Genomic DNA, 21345 nt, shown 5'->3' on the forward strand with positions numbered 1-21345 from the left:
ACTGTAAGGACTGACTCATTAGGGGGACAGCAAGTGGGAGTACGGAGTAAGGTGTATATAAACTTATATGTGACAGTCTGACTTGATTTGTAAACGTTCACTTGAAGTTCAATAAAAGTTAATAAAAAAAATGCTTTTGTTTATAATAATCCCAGTAATTTAGACAGAAAATTCAAACAAAAATAATATATATAAAGGAAACCATTTGAATCAGAGGTAGTCTAGAGAAAGAAGAGTAAGAGATATGGTACATGAGAAGTCAGATTATGTGTAACAGTAAGTAAAAAGTACCTCAGGGATCATTTAATCAAGATTTCCATCTATCTAAAGTAGATAATAACTAGATTTCCAGTTATTTATACCTGAAGGAAAATAAACAGTTTATAACCCTCGTCAGTCCATTTTATTTTAAAATAGTAAAATATTTTAACCTATTCAAATGTTTAGTTCTTGTTAGATACTTAAATATGGGAACCATATAAGAATTTATTATTTCATTGATCAAAATGACTAGTAAACACTTAAATTTTTTTTTATTGTACTTTAGATGAAGGTTTACAGAACAAACTAGTTTCTTATTAAACAGTTAGTATACATATTGTTTTATGACATTGGTTAACAACCCCACAACATATCAACATTCTCCTTTCTCAACCTTTGGTTCCCTATTACCAGGTTTCCTGTCCCCTCCTGCCTTCTAGTCCTTGCCCCTGGGCTAGTGTGCCCCTTTAGTCTCATTTGGTTTTATGGGCCTGTCTGATCTTTGGCTGAAGGGTGAACCTCAGGAGTGACTTCATTACTAAGCTGATAAAATGTCCGGGGGCCATACTCTGAGGGTTTCTCCAGTCTCTGTCAGGCCAGCAAGTCTGGTCTTTTCTTTCTGAGTTCAAATTTTGTTCTACATTTTTCTCCGGCTCTGTCTGGGACCCTCTATTGTGATCCCTGTCAGGGCAGTCAGGGGTGGTAGCTGGGCACTGTCTAGTTTTACTGGACTCAGTCTGGTGAAGGCCATGGTAGATGTGGTCTGTTAGTCCTTTGGACTAATCTTTCCGTTGTATCTTTAGTTTTCTTCATTCTTCCTTGCTCCTGAAGGGGTAAGACCAGTGGAGTATCCTAGATGGCCACTCACAGGCTTTTAAGACCCCAGATGCTACTCACCACAGTAGAATGTAAAACATTTACTTTATAAACTATGTTATGCCAATTGAGCTAGATGTTCCCAAGACCATGGTCTCCACAGCCCTCAGCCCAGCAATGCAGTCCCTCAGGGAGTCTGGAAGTTTCCATGACCTTGCCTTGTACAAGATGTGCTGGCTTCCCCCAGTACTGTATACTGTCTTAGCCTTCACCAAAGTTACTGCTTTAAACACTTAAGATTTTAACATACCGGCTAATACAAATAAGGATCATGAGGAAACTCAGAACAAGGGAGACTGGTTATAAGGAGACATCTTTGACTCACTGTTCTGATTCTGTGTTTCACAAAAGTTTCTGTGAGGTTCACATTATGCAAAATCATTAAGTATTGGGGCTCAAGTCATGCAAAATCATTGGATATTTTACACAAGTACTACAACTAACCACCACCTGTGTGTCGTACTGTGGTAGCTTGTGTGTTGCTATGCCACTGATATTTCAAATACCAGTGGACAGGTTTCAGCAGAGATTCCAGACTAAGACAGACTAGGAAGGAAGGCCTAGCAATCCATTTCTGAAAATTAGCCAGTGAAAAGCTTATGGATCACAACACAATATTGCCTGATACGGTATTGGAAGATTAGCCCCCTTGGTTGGAAGGCACTAAACAACAGCTGAAACAATGGATTCAAACATACCAATGATAATGAAGATGGCACAGGACCGGGCAACATTTCATTCTGTTACACAAAAGGTCACCATGAGTCAGAACTGACTCGACAGCAACTTAACAATCAGTTAAGCCTAAACCAAATTTCAGTGAAGCAACTTACATGCAAGACACATTTTAAGGCTATACTTAGGGTTGAAGGTACTCTGGCTACCAACTTATTTTGGAACAGTATGAATTTAGAGGGTCACATAAAACCAAAACAAACCCATTGCCATTGAGTCGATTCCAACTCATAGCAACCCTATAGGACAGATTAGAACTGTGCCATAGAGTTTCCAAGGAGTGCCTGGTGGATTCGAACTGCCAACCTTTGGTTAGCAGCCGTGGCACTTAACCACTGTGCCACCAGGGTTTCCTTTAGAGGGTTAAGGAGATGGCTAATTCCCTCCACCTCCACTAGGTGGCCTGACAGTAGTTACAATATGGCTTTCTGTTGAGCACAAATAAATTACTACTGGAGGAAGGGTTAGAGTTGAAGGGTCTGTGGTTGGAATGGGGTTATGGCAACAGGCTTCATGCACTGTCACACAACAGGCCCCTAGTAACTCTTTTGAATAAATGTAAGACAGAAAATTGTTAGCAAGTATAGCATCAGACAGGTCAAGATTGGTCCACTTCTCCTCCCACTTTCTCTTGAGCCCACTCCAGTCAGACTTTCACACCTACCATTTCACCAAAACTACTCTTTTCAAGGTAACTAATGGTTTTCATGTTACTAAATCTAATGGACATTTCCCAGTCCTCATCTTACCTGACCTATCAGCAGCATCTGATATAACTACTCACCTCCTCCTCCTTGGAATGTTTTCTTCATTCAGCTTCTAGGATACTACTTTCTCTGACCTTTTCTTCTACCTCATTTGCCACTCCTAATCAGACTCCTTTGCTGGTTCCTCCTTTTCTTGATTCCTTAATGTTGGAGTGCCCCAGACCTCAATGCTCAGAATTCTTCTCTAGTCCCACTCTTGTCTAATCACACCTTAATGATTCCATCTAGTCTCCGGGCATTAAATACTGCTGAGAGCTTTCAGATTTACATCTGGAGCCTGGACCTCTCCTCTGACCTCCAAACTCATTTACTGAATTGTCTATTTGATATCTTCACCTATATATTAATAAATAAATAAACCACTGCCGTCAAGTCGATTCTGACTCATAGCGACTTTACAGGACAGAGTAGAACTGCCCCATAGGGTTTCCAAGCAGCGGCTGATGGATTCGAACTGTCGAACTGGTTAGCAACTGAGCTGTTAACCACTACACCACGAGGGCATATATTTAAAAGGCATCACAAACATGTCTAAAACCAAATTTGTGATCCTCCCTGGCCATCTTCCCATAGACTTCCCATCTCAGTTAATGACAATGACATTCTTTTAGTTGCTCAGGACAAAAACTCAGACTCATCCTTTTCTTTCTCTCATACCTCATACCCAATATGTGAGCAAATTCTGTTGCCTCTACCTTGGAAACTCTATGAAGTCAGTTCTACTCTGTCCTAGAGGGTCGCTATGAGTCGGAATCGACTCAATGGCACTGGGTTGGGTGGGTCTACCTTCAAAATACATCTAAAAATCTGACCACTTCTTATTACCTCTACTGGAACTATTCTGTCCAAGCCACCATTCATTTCTTTTTTTTTTTTTAAATTGTGCTTTGAGTGAAAGTTTACAAATCAAGTCAGTCTCTCATACAAAAATTTATATACGCCTTGCTCTCCCCCTACTGAGACAGTACACTCCTTCTCTCTACCCTGTATTCCCTGTGTCCATTCAGCCAGCTTCCGTCCCCCTCTGCCTTCTCATCTCCCCTCCAGACAGAAGTTGCCCACATAGTCTTATGTGTCTACTTGAGTCAAGAATCTCACTCCTCACCAGTATCATTCTCTATCTTATAGTCCAGTCCAATCACTGCTTGAAGAGTTGGCTTTAGGAATGGTTCCAGTCTTGGACTAAGAGAAGGTCACTGTCATGGATTGAATTATGTCCCCCCAAAAATGTGTGTATCCAACTGGATAGGCCATGATTCCCAGTAGTCTGTGGTTATCCTCCATCTTGTGATTGTAATTTTATGTTAAAGAGGATTAGGGTGGGATTGTAATACCACCCTTACCCAGGTCACATCCCTGATCCATTGTAAAGGGAGTTTCCCCAGGGTGTGGCCTGCACTACCTTTTATCTCTCAAGAGATAAAAAGGAAAGGGAAGTGAGCAGAGTTGGGGACCTCATACCACCAGGAAAGCAGCACCAGGAGCAGAGCATGTCCTTTGGACCCAGGGTCCCTGCACCTGAGAAGCTCCTTGACCATGGGAAGATTGAGAACAAGGGCCTTCCTCCAGAGCCGACAGAGAGAGAAAGCTTTCCCCTGGAGCTGACACCTTGAATTTGAACTTTTAGCCTACTTTACTGGAGGAAATAAACTTCTCTTTGTTAAAGCCATCGACTTGTGGTATCTCTGTTATAGCAGCACTAGATGACTAAGACAGTCACCATTCATTTCTTGACTGGATTACTGGAATAATGAGTTTCTCTGCTTACATAACTGCCCACTGCAATCTTTTCTCATCTCAACAGAGCAGCCAGAGTAAGCTGGTTAAATTGTGAGTTCTTATCATTCCTTTGCTCAAAATCCTCCAAAGGCTTCCTATCTCAAGGACAGCCATGAGATCCTATATATTTTGACTGTTATCTCTCTTACCTTTTCTTCTAATACATTCTCCACATCTTCTCCTCTGAACACTTGTTCTGCTCCAGCTATAGTGGATTCCTTGTTACTCTCAAACACTCCAGGCATATTCTAACCTCAAGATCTTTGCACCTACTGTTTTTTCTGCCTTGAATACTCTACCCCCATATGGCCTCACCTCCTTAAGTCTTTACTCCAATACCTCCTCAGTGAGCTTTTCCCAGACAACCTTATTTAAAATCACACACCCCATAATATTCCTATCCCCTGTTCTGGATTTTTCTCCATTGAACTTAACATCGTATAAAATATTTTATTCTTTTTCTTTTTTTTGTCTGACCACACACAGAAAATATGCTGTATGCACTGCTATACCCCCAGCGCATAAGCCAGTTTCTGGCACATAGTATGCACTCAAAGAATGAATGGTAAACTATTTAAGATTCTTAAAAACTACATGTCTTTTATACTAAGAATGTTAAACAATTTTCCAACTAGAGAGTAGAAAAAGTACTTCATTTTAAAATGTCTGTTTATTTTAAGAGGTATTCAACTGGCCTTGAAATCAGTTAATTCTACACTACTTTTTAATTGGGTCAGATCACATCATTAAAATAAGTCCAAATGTGACAAATGATGATTACTAATTTTAAACAAAAACTACAATTATGATTTGCCTTCTCCAAATATACGTTCTCTCAGGTAGTCCATCTGAGCATCCTTTGTCGATAGTGCCATTGAGTTCCATTCAAAATGTGGAATCTATAAAATAATAATGCTCTTTGAGTAAAAGTTTTAAAGCAACAAAAACAAAAAACACTGGGGAAGACTTACAAGTACTACTGAGCAAAGCCGCTGGAACCCTATGAAATTAGTTCGCATAGTTTAGTCTTTGAATCCTATTTGGAAGCCAAATGGGTTATCCTTCCTGATACTGCCCCAAGGACATTTTCTGCCTCACAGTACTTTCATCCTTCTGTTTCTATAAGACCACCAATGGACATTTTTTCCTATGTACACTTCTACCTTCGGGCACTAGCCTTTTCCTCTTAGAACTCCATTTCTCTCCGTAATGTGTCCCTCTCCAGGAAGGGAGGTCAGCAGATCTCCTAGGGGCCATAAAGGATAGGAAATGATAATTTTTATTTTTTGTTGAAAAACAAAAAAGGAAATCTGGAACTTTCATATTAAAGGGAAGCACATATATAGTCAGTGACTTTTTTTTTTAAAGAGGCTGAATTACATGAATATTCCATACCTGAATTACATGATAGCCCAAAATTTCCAAGTGTCGTTTTTTCATGGCAGATACTCCCTTTAAATGAGGGATGTTTCTACAAAAAGCTCTTGAATACAAAAACTCCAAAGCAATCCTACATAAAACAAAAATATTTACTTCCAAAATGAAAATAAGATACCAAATAATTAAAAACCTTACAGGAACTAACAGAAGCCACATGAATATAAATGAGTATGCAAGATATTTTTTACATAAGAAATTAGTAATTGATGACAATTAAACCTATTCATAGAATTTATACCAAATTATAGTAAATACCTCCATGCTTTTAACCATTTCTTTGTCCAACATATATTTATTATGCCCCTACTGTATGTAAGCCACTATGAGGGACATAAAGATATAGTGATATAATTAAAATCTAACAGAGAATATATAAGTACTAATTGTAATGCAGTGTAGAAAATGGCTAAGAACTATTAGAAAAGTAGAGAGGTATGGGAGCTCAAAAAAAGATACTATTTACTTCCAACTGAGGGACAACTAAAAAGGTCAGCACTTTAGTTTGATTGCTAGGCTTTGGAAATGAAGGAAGGACATTGCAGGCAGAAGGCACAGGAAAAAGAAAGGTATAGAGGTAGAATGTTTGACACACATGAGGAGCAGATTCTACTAATCAATGCTCGATAACTGAGTTCATTAAATTACACCAAATTTAACATTTAGATAACAAAATCTAAAGTTAAGAAATAAGTTACCTTTCAGATCCTGGTGGCAGCCTTGATCCATCTATTTGGGTATTTGATTTCCAGTGCACCTCTGGCACTTTTCCCGAAATTCTATTATGGTTTCCGTAAGGAAGAGGCTTTTTTCTTTTATCTAAGACACACTCAAAATCTATAAGAAAGTATAGAAATCAACGGCATGAATAAGGTAAAAGTTTAAGATATATATAAAAAATAAGTAGAACCCCTGAAACTACTGCCCTATTTAAAACTTAAACCAAAAATATCCCCAAAGTCTTTTTAAAACCAAACAATAGTTTAGCTTAACTAGTAAAAAATGTCTGCCTTGAACATTATGCTCTTTTAAGGACTATCTGTATGGGATCAAAGTGACAACAGCAACTGGAAAGATTAGATAGAAACTTTAGGAGGCAGAGAGTTTAGGTTAATAGGGAAGGAAAAACTTAAAAGGCGGGTGAGAATGGTTGCACAACTCAAAGAATATAATTAATGTCATTGAATTGTACGTGTAGAAACGGTTGAATTGGTGTATGTTTTGCTGTGTACATTCTCAACAATAAAATAAAAGTAAATAAATATATATATATTTAAGAAAGAATTGTGTACCTCTCAAATTATCTATTTTATAAGATCTAGTCCAATGGAGCCTCTCCTTGAAAATCCATCAATAAAAATCAACCAGAAAGTATTACTAAATTCTATATTTAGCATTGTACTAGGCCAAATCATATTAAAGAGTTTTATTTTAACCCCCTTAAGTCTCTTGGTCACCTATGGAGGAAGCTACACCAACTCATGAACATTAGTAAAGACAAAGATTCAAGCATTTATCCTACCTTTCCTGTATGAACTGTACATAACTAAATAGTTGATATGCAAAAGTTCTTTTAGACAAATTCCAGCTAATAAATGCAGAAGGAATGACAGATCCAGAATACCACTACTTTGCCACCCTTAATGAATGACAGAATTAGGCAATGAACGATCGTTAATGGCTGCTAAAATCAGAAGGTAAAAAGCTAAAGGGGAAACTTTAAAACAGATAAATCGGCTGACAACACACAAACCCACTCATCAATCTTAACATAATAACATAATAAAAACAAAAGACAACCAGCACTGTAGGTTTCCTGATATGATCCAATAAGAAGTGCACAACAAACAGGAAGTAGTCTGGCCAAAAAAAATCTAACCTGAATCTGATCAAGTCTTTAGATCTAACTACTGGTTTACAGGAAAAACAGATGCAGGAACATGTTAAATGACACCACAGGGTTGAATTCTGAAAAGTCTAGAATGTGAAGAAGGAAAAAAAAAAAAACTACGTTTTTTTCAATAAATATAGGAAGAAAAATGAAAGGAAAAACTTAAAAAGACAAATTAACCAAATGCAATGTTTGAATCATAACTCAAACTATAAAATAAAACATATAAAAGACAATGGAAGACATCTAAATATCAACCAGTTGTGTGATACTAATAAATTACCAGTAATAGTTGTAGGTGTGAAAATGATGGTATTATGGTTACATTTTTAGAAAGTTATCCTTATCTTTTAGGTGTATGTGCTAAAATGATATGTTGTCTAGGATTTATTTGAAAAGAACCAGGTAAGACTCTGGTGAGTGGGTGTTGATAACTGTTGATGTTGGATGGTGGTTCATTATACTATTCACTCTACTTTTGTGTATGTTTGAAGTTTTTCCATAATATTTAAAAAATATTTAAACCAAGGAAGTATTTAAACCAAGGAAAAAAAATGAAAAAAGAAACAGTGAATGAAAAGGAGAGAGTAGGTTTAATTATGTACTTTTTACACATAGGGAAACTGGGGCACTAAAGCATCTTCAAGTTATTATGAAATATAATACATAGTTCTCTTATTAAGAGAATGAATTCTGGAGCTAGAATACTTAGGTTCAAATCTCGGCTCTGCCGTTTGCCAGTCATATAACCTTGGACAAGCAATAGCGTCTCTGAGCCTCAGTTTCCACATCTATAAAGTGGAATAATTTACATACTTCGTAGGAATGTAATAAACAAGCTTATTACATGTAAGCGCTCAAACAGTGTATAACACATAATAAGCAATATATATATACCAACTGCTGTCAAGTCAGTTCAGACTCACGGTGACCCCATGTGTGTCAAAAGTAGAACTGTGCTCCATAGGTTTTCAATTGCTGATTTTTCAGAAGTAAATCACCTTTCTTCTGAGGCACCTCTAGGTGGCACAATCTAGGCACTTCCAGGTGGACTCAAATCTCCAACCTTTCCTTAGTAGCCAAGTACGTTAACCCTTCTGCACCACCCACAGACTCCAAGCAATATGCAGATGCACACTATCGTTGTTAAATGAAATTGCAGCTGCAGTGCTTGACAAACGCACATACCAGCAAAACACCTCAATGACTAATTAATCACAGCATACTCATTCAGTGAAATACTATACAGTCACTAAAAATTATGTGTATCTGTTGGCATGGAAAAATATTCGAGGTATTTTAAAATACATATAAACAAAGAAAATTACACTGTAGAATGAGCCCATTTTGGTTTTTTAAGAGAGTCCGTTAGAAATAGAAAAATAGACACCAAAAGTAAGCTGTGGTTATACCGTGAGTAATTTTTCTTTTTGATTGTCTAATTTTTCTGCTTTTTCTACAGCCAGGTATCATGTGATTTTTTTTAACAAGTTTTTTTTTCTTAAGTTCCATAAGCAGTATTTCCAACCCATACCTGTTAATCCTACTATGTACTGGCTTAACAATAAAATATTACCAACTGAATCTTATTTTTAACGATTTGTATCCATTAAAAAAAAAAATAAGCCTTTTGACAACAGGAGGTACAAATATGAATTAGAAATACAAAGGGCGTGGGATATAATAATCCCAGCTTCAGTACCAGCTACGTCTGTGACTTTGGAACAAGTTATTATCTGTCATTTTTTTCTTCTTTTTACTTTCCTTTATTTCCCAAATGTTCTACAATGGGTATGTACTATTTCTAGTGTGAAAGAAACTTTAACAAAACAAAGAATGAAATGAGATAATAGGAATAAAGACCAGACCACAGTGCTTGTCCCAAAGTTGGTGCACTATAATTCCAAATTGTTTTAAAATCCTCTGTGATATGGGATTGCAGATCATTTTTGTTTTCTTTTTATATTTTAATGTATTACCTCCTGTGAGCATGAGTTTTACAATAAACAGGAGTATATCTTTTTTTTAAAAAAAAAATAACCTTCTGGCAGAGACTACAAGCTGTCCCCCAATACCTATTCTTCCCCTCATTTTTAAAAACAGAATCCCTAAATCATAGCAGGGTATATGGTCACCCAGAAACAAAAACACATTTTCTAAACTCTCTTGCAGTCAGGCATGGTCATACGACTACAACAAAAACCCACTGCTAACAGCCGATTCTGACTCATAGCGACCCTATAGCACAGAGTAGAAAACTGCCCCACAGGGTTTCCAAGGCTGTAATCTTTACGGAAGCAGACTGCCACATCTTCTCCCTCGGAGTGGCTGGTGGGTTCCAACCACTGATCTTTCAGTTAGCTGCCAAACGCTTAACCATTCACTGCGCCACCAGGGCTCCTTGGCCATATGACTAATGGGATACAATTAAAAAGGGTCTGTGCAACGTCGGGGAACTGTATGTAAAGAGATACCCCTTCTCCTTCCTTCCCTTCCATCTTTTGCTTGGATTATAGATGAGTTGGCTGAAGATGGGGCCATTCTGGACCATGAAGCAGAAGCTCATATTGAGAAAGATTATAACAAAGAAACTATCCTGGGTCTTGAATGTTTGTGATGTTGGCATTTTAGCCCTGGACTACTTCTGTGTATGGGGGGAAAAAAAAAAACTTTTAATTTGTAAAAAGACCCTATAATTTGTGAATTTTTGTCACTTACAGGCAAATCTAATCCTGGCTAATAAAAACAAACAACTGAGAGTATGTGACAACCTGGTTCATCCTCTTGACAAGTGCAGAAATCACACACACACCATCACCTCTGTCTGAACTTCTTCAAAAGGCAGCCCACTGATTTCATTTTTTAACAAGTCTTCCAGAAAACTCTCCTTATATGGAATTAAAATCTGCTTCCTTTAATTTTTACCATTTTTTATCCCTGAGAAAGATATCTATTTCTTCTCCCACATGACAATCCTTAAAACATTTTAAGTTATGTTCCCCCAAGAGTTCTGTTTTTCAGACTAAACACTCAGTTTTTCTTCTAAATAAAATGTACTGAGCACTTACTACGTTCCAAGAGTAGTGCTAAATGCTTAACATGCAATACCTCAGTTTATCCTATTAAGCAGGTGTTATTATCCTCATTTTACAGATAAAGAAAATAATAAGGTTCAGAGGTCTAGGAACTTGCTCAAGGACTGAAATCGTGCAGTCCCAGTCTTCTCTAGAACATGATTTTTAGATCCTTCACCATCTTAACTGCCCTTTCTTTCTGGACCATAACTGTCACTGATGTGCCCAAAATACAGTAGAATTACCATCTTCTTACTATTATTAACATAGTTTAAATGTGTACTCAATTTTTGGCAACTATTTACACTGTTAGTTTATATCAAGCTTAAACCAAAAACCCACTGCCCTCGAGTTGATTCCTATACTCCACAGGGTTTTCAAGGTTGTAAATCTTTATGGAAGCAGATGGCTGCATCTTTCTCCCAGGGAGCCGAGGGGTTTAAAACTGCTGACCTTTCAGTTAGCAGCTGATCACTTTACCCAACACGCCACTAGGACTCCCTGTATCAAGCTTAGCCCCCCCAAAAAAACGCAGTGCCGTCGAGTCGATTCCGACTCATAGCAACCCTATAGGACAGAGTAGAACTGCCCCATAGAGTTTCCAAGGAATGCCCGGAGGATTCAAACTGCCGACCCTTTGGTTAGCAGCCATAGCACTTAACCACTACGCCACCAGGGTTTCCATAACAAGCTTACAATCCTTAAAAATGTCCTGTGCACATGCAGATGTTTTCTAAGTCTAAATTAGAAAGCTTATGTTAATCCTCTTAAAATTTCATCGTTCGTTTAAGGCCATCTCTTGAATTTAGCAAGACCTTTTTGAATTTTATATTGCCATCCAACATATCAGCTAGCCCACCAGCTTTGCCACCCACAATTAAATAAGCATGCTTTCTACAACGAGACCACTGAGAACATGGTCAAGCAGGTTATGGTCCAGCACAATATCTTTGGAAATCTCTCTTCAGGTTAATAACCTAACTTCACCTTTTAGAAGAACTTGAGATAAAACTTGAGAATGAAACTGAGTAAGTCACTTCTCTGACTTTAGCACACTGACTAGAGAGGACAGAATATTTAGAAGACCCAGAAATCTGCAGTGAATCTAAAACTGGGTTTTACTTAGAACTGGTGAAAGGCTGACTTAAAAAAAAAATTTTGTTTTTTTTCTAATGAACAGCAAAATGCTTATAATTATCAAAGCTGGGAGATGGAAATCGGAGGGTTCATCGTACTGTTTTTTCTACTTTTGTCTGTCTGGAAATTTACATGATAACTTGAAAAATAATTTTAAAAAAAAATCAACTTCTATTTTAAGTTCCAAAGATGATTCTATTCAAGTTAGTTTAGTCTTCTGAAAGTACCTAATAACTTAAATGACTTACCTATCATGTAGTAATAAGGTGTAAGAACCAAGGCTTTTACACAATTGATTCCTCCTAGTACCTCTGCTAGCATTTTATACATCTGCTGTTGTACTCCATTCATGCTGCCAATATCTTTACGAGAATAAGAACAATTCATTGAAAATAAGTTAATCAAGGTTTAGAATAAAAATCATCCCAATTTACAAACTGAAAATTAAAGACTAATATTTCCAACAATCCAGATTTCATGAAGAGTAACTTCTCAAATTGTTTTGACCACCGAGTTAAAAATTAATTCTCGTATTACTTTTGAAATCTCATTAAAATAAATAAGACCCTCATGTAACATACGTAATGACACTAAATTCAATAAACCCTGGTGGCGTAGCGGTTAAGTGCTACGGTTGCTAACCAAAGGGTCGGCAGTTCAAATCCACCAGGCGCTCCTTGAAAACTCTATGGGGCAGTTCTACTCTGTCCTATAGGGTTGCTATGAGTTGGAATTGACTCGACGGCACTGGGTTTGGTTTTTGGTTTTTTGGATCAAAAGAGGTTTAGTGTCCTAAAAAATTTTTATAACACAAATCTTATTTACAAAATGGTTCCATTAAACTAAGTCATGGCACTCCAGGGAACTCAGGTGTCTTATACAGGTTTAACAATAATAATAACGGATTACTACAGGACAAAAAACCAAGTTTGGCCTTTTGTGTCTGGCTTCTGATAAAACTCAAGCAATTAAGACGCTCTTTGTCTTTCTAAAATAGCCAGGCAAGTAGGGGCTACATAGGCCCCACATTTGGTGAACTTATTTCTGGAAGGGAGGGGACATGATAAATCCAATCATGCATATTCATTGAGTCATGTATATTTATAGATTCATACATATTTATTTCAGTCCCAATCACTAGGGACCCTGGCCCTTGAAGCTTTCTCTTTTGGGCTTCCTGGTTTGGTGAGAACATTCATGCATGGGAGAGGGTGCTTTCTGTCCCTGGGGACAGTGGAAGCCTCCTGCCAGGACCTCTTCTAGACCTTGCCTGATGTGTTTCCCACTGTATCCTTTCTGCTTATAATAAATGGGTTCTATAAGTATAGGTAGTCTCTGTGAGTTTTGTGCGTCATTCTAGCAAATTATCAAACCCACCAGGGATACTAAAAGCCAGCAAGGCCTGGCATCTACCTATTTGGCAGCTGATTACAAGGACAGAGTCTTTAGCATGTGAGGAACCGGCCTTGGGTGGCAGGTTAACAGAAAAGGGCTGTGTAGGTAATTCTGTAAAGCTCTATCACTGGTTGGTTAGGGTAACAGAGAAAATACCACCTGAGTATCAGAGATGGAGAAGTGGGAAAGTGGGGACGTGAATTATCTTTGAATTTGAGGAACTGGCCTTCTGTCAATTTTTATTTACATAACCACCTACTCATTTACTTTATAATTAAACTCTACCATCTGGCCAAAAGACAACTCAAACCTTTATTATAGTGTTGTTGACAGAAACGGTCATGAAACCAGGGAATCTGAAACTCAGGGCATTCCAAGCAGACTGCTCTATTTAACTCCATAAGACGTAAGTGGACCCTCTTAGTTAGAGGTGAAGGTAAAACTGAAATTAAAAAGAAAATGTTAATGGATTTTGAATATTAGACCTAGAAAAGATAATCCATGTTTTCACACTCCATGTATACCCACTATTGGCTGAACATTTTATTCTCATAAAATCATTTCATTTACACACACATCCACTTTGTATTTAAAAATTATTACATTTAGTGGCATGATTGGGCCAACTCCTATATCATTTTCATTAATTATGAATGTTAAAGCTACATTTTTAAAAAATACTACCATTTTTTCAATGACCTAATAGTCCACGTTTAGGAATCTATCTGAAGGAACAAAGACGAGGTCACTGATTTATGTGTAACATTTATTAGAAATGACCTACAAGATAATACATTTTGTCACATTCATATAATGGTATATTATGTACCCAATAAAAAAAAGACATCAAAAATATTTAATGACATGGAGGATTGTTCATAAACTAGTCAGATTTCAAAGAACAGCATGTAAGAATGAACATATAAATAATCCAAATTTTGCTTTAAATACTCTTAGATACATATAAGTTACACATAAGAGTAGAAGAGATAGAACAGAAAGATATACTCCAAAACATCGAAAGTGTTATTCTCTCTTGGGTGGTAATATTAGGATGAATTTTTTATTTTCTATTTTATACTTTTCTGTATTTTCCAAATTTTCTACAAAAAGCATAAAATACTTTTATAAATAGAAAAAAAGACCCTATTAGTATTTAAATGCTTCAGTATAGGTAGCACGAAAACTTGGATATAAAGTACAAGTGATAATTGAATAAATTAAAATGTAGATACATACATTCAAGTTGAGAATCCAATTTGGATAAGAATTTGATGTTAAAAATTGTCTTCAGCAGATCTTCTGGAAAACACCCCAGGGTGGCCAGAGAGAAACTAAGAAACACTAACTTGAAAGGATCCAATATGCCTAAAACAAGATCAGATTTTTTTTTTTTAATTATATCACACACCTCACATATACATAAACACACACTTTATTCAGGTAAAATCAGGTTTTAAAAAAATGATATAAACACAGCCTTGACAAAACTAATCTATGACGTTACAAGTCAGAATATTGGTTAAGTAGTTGCTTTTGGGTGGGGTAGAGTAGTGACTGAAAACATGACTAGGAGCGAAGGGTAATGTCTCTTGGTCTGGGTACTGATTCCCTGGGTGAATTCCGTTTATATAAATTCCAACTATACACTTAGGAAATGTGAACGTTTCTGTTACTATTACACCAGTAAAAAGTGATTTAAAATTGCCTTGAAAAGAGAAAGGGTTCAAAACAAAGGACAGAGATATATATAGAAAGGAGAAGTGATCCCGTCTCCATACCTTGGTGATACTAATAGTACTCAGCAGGTGTTGAGCACCATACTAAGCACTTTACATACATGAACTCATTTATACCTCATTTCAGTACATAATAGGAATGATTGCTATCTCTGTTTTATAAATGAGTGTACTGAAGCACAGAGAAGTTAAGCAACTTGCCCAAGGTAACATGGTAAGTGGCAGGTGGGATTTAAGCCACAGAGTTCAGCCGTAGAGCTTGAACTTCTACATCATGCTGCATTCTGGGGATCTCAGATCTCCAGGCTAAGTGTGCACATATATGAGGTCCAGGTCTTGGCCTACCCACTCTTCCCTTGCCTGTCACCCAGCAGTATGGTAGATGTCCCACAGTATAAGGCTTGAGGTTATTTACCTTATTTGAAAAAGACATTTCTGATGAGGGGAAGAGAGTCACCTAAAACATCTTAGCAGCAATATTCTTACAAAGAATACATAACATTAAATCTTTACTTTTGGATTTATTTTTGGTGCGTTTTTTTAATATAGATCAAGTCATAAATGATGTTAACAGTGACTATCTCTACCAGCAAAACTGATCTGCCAAAACTAATATTTATTCAAGATAAAGAAAATTATTAATTCAGTAGTCATTAAGAATTTTACCTATAAAAATCTCTAAGAATTTTCCCATTATTCTCTCTAAATCTTTAAAAAAATCAAAGCCATACTCCTCAACTACCTAATCTCATAACCTCCATTTGCAAAATATGGGAAGAGATGTACTTCCATTTCGTTTTTGTTGCTGACACACTGCTAAACAACCAGCAGAGCACACTCAGTCTCAGTTTCAAGTCTCATCTTTCTGCAAACATGCATATGCATGCAAATAACACAGCCCTTTTTACTTGGCTATTACCAGGCAGAGAAGTATTGTACACGGTTAGGAACTATCATCTGGCCTAAAGATCCCACAAAAATATGGCAAAGTCCATCACCACGATATAATTAACTAGGCTAAACAGAGGTCTATAAACCCTTTGCCACTGAGTCAATTCCGACTCGTAGCAACCCTATAGGACAGAGCAGAACTGCCCCATGAGGTTTCCAAAGAATGGCTGGTGGTTTCCAACTGCTGACCTTTTGTTTAGCAGCTGAATGCTTAACCACTGCACCACGAAGGCTCCTAACCAGAGGTCTATAGGTCTATATAAATACACTCAATTACGGAGCCTAACACCTTATGCAAGATGTGGAAACTCTCAATAAGTATCTGCTGCCGGTGGATGACTGACTAAAAAAAGGTACCTCTTTATTCTCCAGGCAGAGCAAAAAGCTTCCAGAATACCAGTCTCTGGCTTTCTCTCCAACCTCATCTCCCACCACCTCAGTATCTCTCACTCTGCTCTTGCCACAATGAATCTGCCATTCCTGGAACAACCAAGGATGCTCTCAACTCAGGGCCTTTTGCCCTTGCTTTTTTTCTCCCTGGGATTCTCTTTCCCATCTATCAATATGGATCACTCCCTTACTTCATTCAGTTGATGGTCAACTGCCATCTTCTCAGAAAGTCGGTCCCTGAATCCCTCATTTAAACAGCACTCCCCACCCCATGACTCTCCATCCTACACACTTAACTCTGCTCATTGTCTTTAGAGTACTTATCACCACCTGACTGTATATATCTGTTTATTGTTTATGCCAGTCTTCCCCCATCAGAAAGTAAACTCAAAGAGGGTAGAGTATACCTGTTTTTATTCTCTTCTGTATCTCCAGTGCCTGATACATGGTAGGTGTACAATCAATGCTTGGTGAATGCTGAATGAAAAGGTAGTAACTACTGAGCCAGATTTGCACTTCTAAAAAGTCACATCATTCTGACAAGTGAGACATGTGGGTCTGAGAAGACAAGCCCCTTGAGGCCCTACTCCTTAAAGGTCAAACTGTCCCAAGCACAATTCAGGACTTAAAGTAAAGGATAAAAAGGGAGAGAAAAAAAAAAGCAATTTCTTGCTTTTGCTACCCTTACATACTGCCTCCGCTATATAAGGTCAATAACAGGAAGGACTATATCTGTTCTGATTTTCCCAGTACTGAAACATCATTTAAAGATGTTTCCAAGAGACACTAACAATCACCACCACAGCAGCAACCCTTCAGAAAATTAAGAAACATCTACTAAAGGCCCTTAAGAAATATTTGTTTTCTTTAAAAAAAACAAAAACAAAACTGTTGTGAGTGACCATCCAGTACAACTGGTCTCTATTCACCTGGAGCAGCAGAGGAAGGAGACTCAGGAGCCGGTGAAGGAATGGACTGCAGGTCTAGTTGTCGCCATGCACGACTGCCTCCTTTGCCATGAGGCCAGAAAAACTGGATGCTGCCTGGCCACTATTACTGACCATCTTGATCAAGGACTCAATAGACGCGTCCCGATCAAAAAAGGTGATAATGCAGAACAAAATTTCAAATTTCTTATAGAATCCAGGTTTACTAGACCCACTGAGACTGGAATAACCCCCAAATCTCTTGCCTTGAGAAAATTTTTGAACTTTGAACTGAAGCTATCCCCTGGAGTCACCTTGAAATTAAACAGCTGGTTCACTGATAGTAAAGAATACTTGCTCTCAGCATTGAGCTTTTTTTTTAATTTTCTCATCTTTTTAAAATTATTATTAATTTTTTATTGTACTTTAGATGAAGGTTTACAGAATAAACTAATTTCTCATTAAACAATTAGTACACATATTGTTCTCTGACACTGGTTAACAACCCCACCACATGTCATCACTCTCCCTTCTCAACCTTAGGTCACCTATAACCAGCTTTCCTGTCCCCTCCTGCATTCTAGTCCTTGCCCCTGGGCTAGTGTGCCCCTTTGGTCTCATTTTGTTTTATGGGCCTGTCCAATCTTTGTCTGAAGTATGAGCCTTGGGGATGATTTCATTACTGAGCTGCTAAGATGTCCGGGAGCCATACTGTCAGGGTTTCTCCTGTCTCTGTCAGGCCAGCAATTCTGGTCTTTCTTTTTGAGTTAGAATTTTGTTCTACATTTTTCTCCAGCTCTCTCCAGGACCCTGTATTGTGATCCCAGTCAGAGCAGTCACTGGTGGTAGCCAGGCACCATCTACTTGTACTGGACTTAGTCTGGTGGAGGCTGTGGTAGATGTGGTCCATTAGTCCTTTGGACCAATCTTTCCCTTGTATCTTTAGTTTTCTTCATCCTCTCTTGCTGCTGAAGGGGTAAGACCAGTGGAGTTTCTTAGATGGCCACTCACAGGCTTTTAGGACTCCAAATGCTACTCACCAAAGTAGAATGTAGTACATTTATTTTATAAACTATGTTATGCCAATTGAGTTGGATGCTCCCCAAGACAATGGTCCCCACAGCCCTCAGCCCACCAATTCAATCCCTCAGGGAGTTTGGATGTGTCTGTGGAGCTTCCATGACCTTGCCTTGTAAAAACTGTGCTGGCTTCCCCAGTATTGTGTACTGTCTTAACCTTCACAAGCACTGAGCTCTTTTAAAGAATTATCTATATCAGATTAAATTGACAACAGTAACTCTAAGTCAACAATGGTGAAACATTATGGGGAGACATAGCAAGAAGAATGTAATCAATGTCATTGAACTGTACATGTAGAAAATGTTGAATGCATGTATGATCTACTGTGTGTATTTTTATACACACACACAAAACCCTATAGCTAAATCTTTAAAACACACCTATTAAAATTGACAGAAACAACCAGATAGCATTTGTCTCCAGGTGTGATAGAAATATAAGGTACATAGTACCACATATGAAGTATTTTTGCCAAAAATATTCAATCTGAATCTAATCAAGAGCCAAGTTAAAAGGAAGCAGACAAATCTAGAATGTGGCACAATCTATAATAAATGGCCAATTCATTCTATAAAAAGTCAATGTCAAGGAAAAAAAAGGATGGTGGGAAAGTTACATGACAACCAAATGTTTTTTGTTTTTTTTTTTTAAGTCACAAATGATAATTTAGCCACAGTTGGAAAAAGCTGATTATGGACTTGGTAGCAGACAGTATCAGGACTTGTTCATTTTCTTAGATGTGATAATGATATTGTTGTCATATACGAGAATGTCCTTATAACCTGAAATTCTGAAGTATTTAGAGGTGACACTTCAAATGGTTCATCGCACACACACACACATACACAAATCAAATGTGGCAAAATGTTAATAATTATTCAAGCTGGATTGTTGGTACATAGTACACAGATGTTTGTTATACTGTTCTTTGAATTTTCTGTATGTTTGAAAACTTTGTTAACAAAAAGTTTTTAAAAAAACCCTCTCCCAAAAAAGTCAAGGCCAAACCAAAAAAAAAAAAAAGTGAAATATAAAAGACTAACTAGAACTATACTCTAAATACAACATTGTTATTGTCATGTACCATGGAGTCAATTCCAACTCAGTGACCCTGTGGGACACAGTAGAACTTAGAACTGCCCAATAGGGTTTTCGAGGCTGTAATATTTATGGGAGCTAATCACCAGGCCTTTTCTCCCAGTGGAGCTGCTGGTGGGTTCGAACCACTGACCTTTTGGTTAACAGCTGAATGTTTAACCACTGTGCCACCAGGACTCCCTTAAATAGAACATAAGAGACTAGAACATAAGAGACCAAAGAGATAACAAAAACAAACACAATGAGTGAACCTTGATTGGATTCTGGGTTAAAAAAATAATAAAAAAACACTCTAAAAGGTATTTTGGGAGCAATTAGGGAGATTTAAAAAAGGACTTCATATTAGATATAAGGGAATTATTATTAACTTTCTTAAGTGTGATAATAGTACTGTAGGAGAATGCCACAATTCTTAGGATGCATATGCTAAAGTAACTAGGAGTGAAGGGTCATAATGCCTACAGCTTAAATTGAAATGGCTCGGAAAAAAAATTAGACAGCAAGAGAGAAATAAAGGAAATATGATAAAAATGTTAATAATTATTGAATCTAGGCAGTGAGTATACAGGTGTTTCTTGCTCTATTTTTTCCGTTTTTCTGTAAGTTTGGCATATTCATAATAAAAAAGTTTCAAAGATGGATAGAAACTTTTATTTTTTAGGTATAAGCATACTATTATGGCTACCCTTTCATTGAAGGATATCTCTTAGCCCAGCAGCAAGTATTCTCTAACATACTGATTCAATGTATTATCGAACGATATACCTACTTAGGTGAGAATTAAGATGTTGAATGCAAGTTCCCAAGAATTCATCCCTTTGAGGTGGGTCATAGTTCAAGATGCTGAATGGAAGAATAATGCCAAGGATCGAAAAAGGATGGATCTGTATAAACAGAACAAAATTTTTATAGTTTAAACTTCAGTAAAACAAAACAAAATGTTAAACCTAATTACTATTTTAGGTAGAAGCCTTTTCTTTTTTTTTAACACGCCTATAGTTAAATATAAAGACCGTGTCATTCTGTGTACTGATTAATTTTTTACACTATTATCTATTTAACCACGCCACTAATTGGTAGTAAGTCTAAAAGTATTAACACAGAGCTTGCGTCTATGGCACATACACCAAAAGTATTAATGCAGAAAAAAAAAATCAGTCTACAAATTAATTTATTAGGTCTAAAATTCTGTTTCGGAATTTATTCGTCATTAAAATGAACAGGAAACTGCATCACTAACTTCCACGATACTCAGTGTTTTTAAAGAATCAACACAATATGTAATCAAGGAAGTTTCTGTATTTTAATTTATAATCATTAGCATTTACTTTTCTTTTGTTCATTCATTCTTTTAGCTCATTATTCCCTCACTCATCAAATTGTTAATGGCTGCTAGGAACTATGCTAAGTAAAGACAGACTTTAATTTTCATTTGTGAGACAATACTGTCTTATTAAGTAAAAGCCTAAACCTGCTATATACAGTAGAGATTTTGTAAGTAAGCTGCTTCTCACGTAATCCCAAAAAGCAGCACTTTACAAGTAAATTCCAGAAATAAATCCATAAGATACAATGACAATTTAAAAATACTAAAGGCAGTAAACAACTTACAATCTTCTCAGTTTTCATACTTGATTATAATTGCTTTTAAATAGCAAAAGTAATATCATAGGATTATAGAAAATATGAAAAAGGAAAAACAAAGTAATTTATACTCTACTTAAATTTTTTATCCTAATACAGGAAACCCTGATGGTGCAGTGGTTAAGTGGTACAACTGCTAACCAAAAAGGTCGGCAGTTCGAATCC

General features: G+C 37.0%; 1 protein-coding gene across 1 annotated transcript in view; it reads right to left on the minus strand.

Annotated features, from left to right (window-relative positions):
• Positions 1 to 544: 544 nt before the first annotated feature.
• FASTKD1 (FAST kinase domains 1) overlaps positions 545 to 21345 on the minus strand; it is a gene marked incomplete at its 5' end in the record, with an annotated part of 43264 nt that continues 22463 nt past the window's right edge. Inside the window, 7 exons of the mRNA XM_049888827.1 lie at positions 545 to 5317; positions 5814 to 5928; positions 6554 to 6692; positions 12206 to 12319; positions 13663 to 13794; positions 14592 to 14720; positions 20306 to 20420. Coding sequence (XP_049744784.1) covers positions 5222 to 5317; positions 5814 to 5928; positions 6554 to 6692; positions 12206 to 12319; positions 13663 to 13794; positions 14592 to 14720; positions 20306 to 20420 — 840 coding nt within the window. The remainder of the gene's footprint in view (positions 5318 to 5813; positions 5929 to 6553; positions 6693 to 12205; positions 12320 to 13662; positions 13795 to 14591; positions 14721 to 20305; positions 20421 to 21345) is intronic.

Source organism: Elephas maximus, chromosome 6 (genome assembly GCF_024166365.1).
Source record: "Elephas maximus indicus isolate mEleMax1 chromosome 6, mEleMax1 primary haplotype, whole genome shotgun sequence".
In the NCBI taxonomy this organism is placed as follows: domain Eukaryota; kingdom Metazoa; phylum Chordata; class Mammalia; order Proboscidea; family Elephantidae; genus Elephas; species Elephas maximus.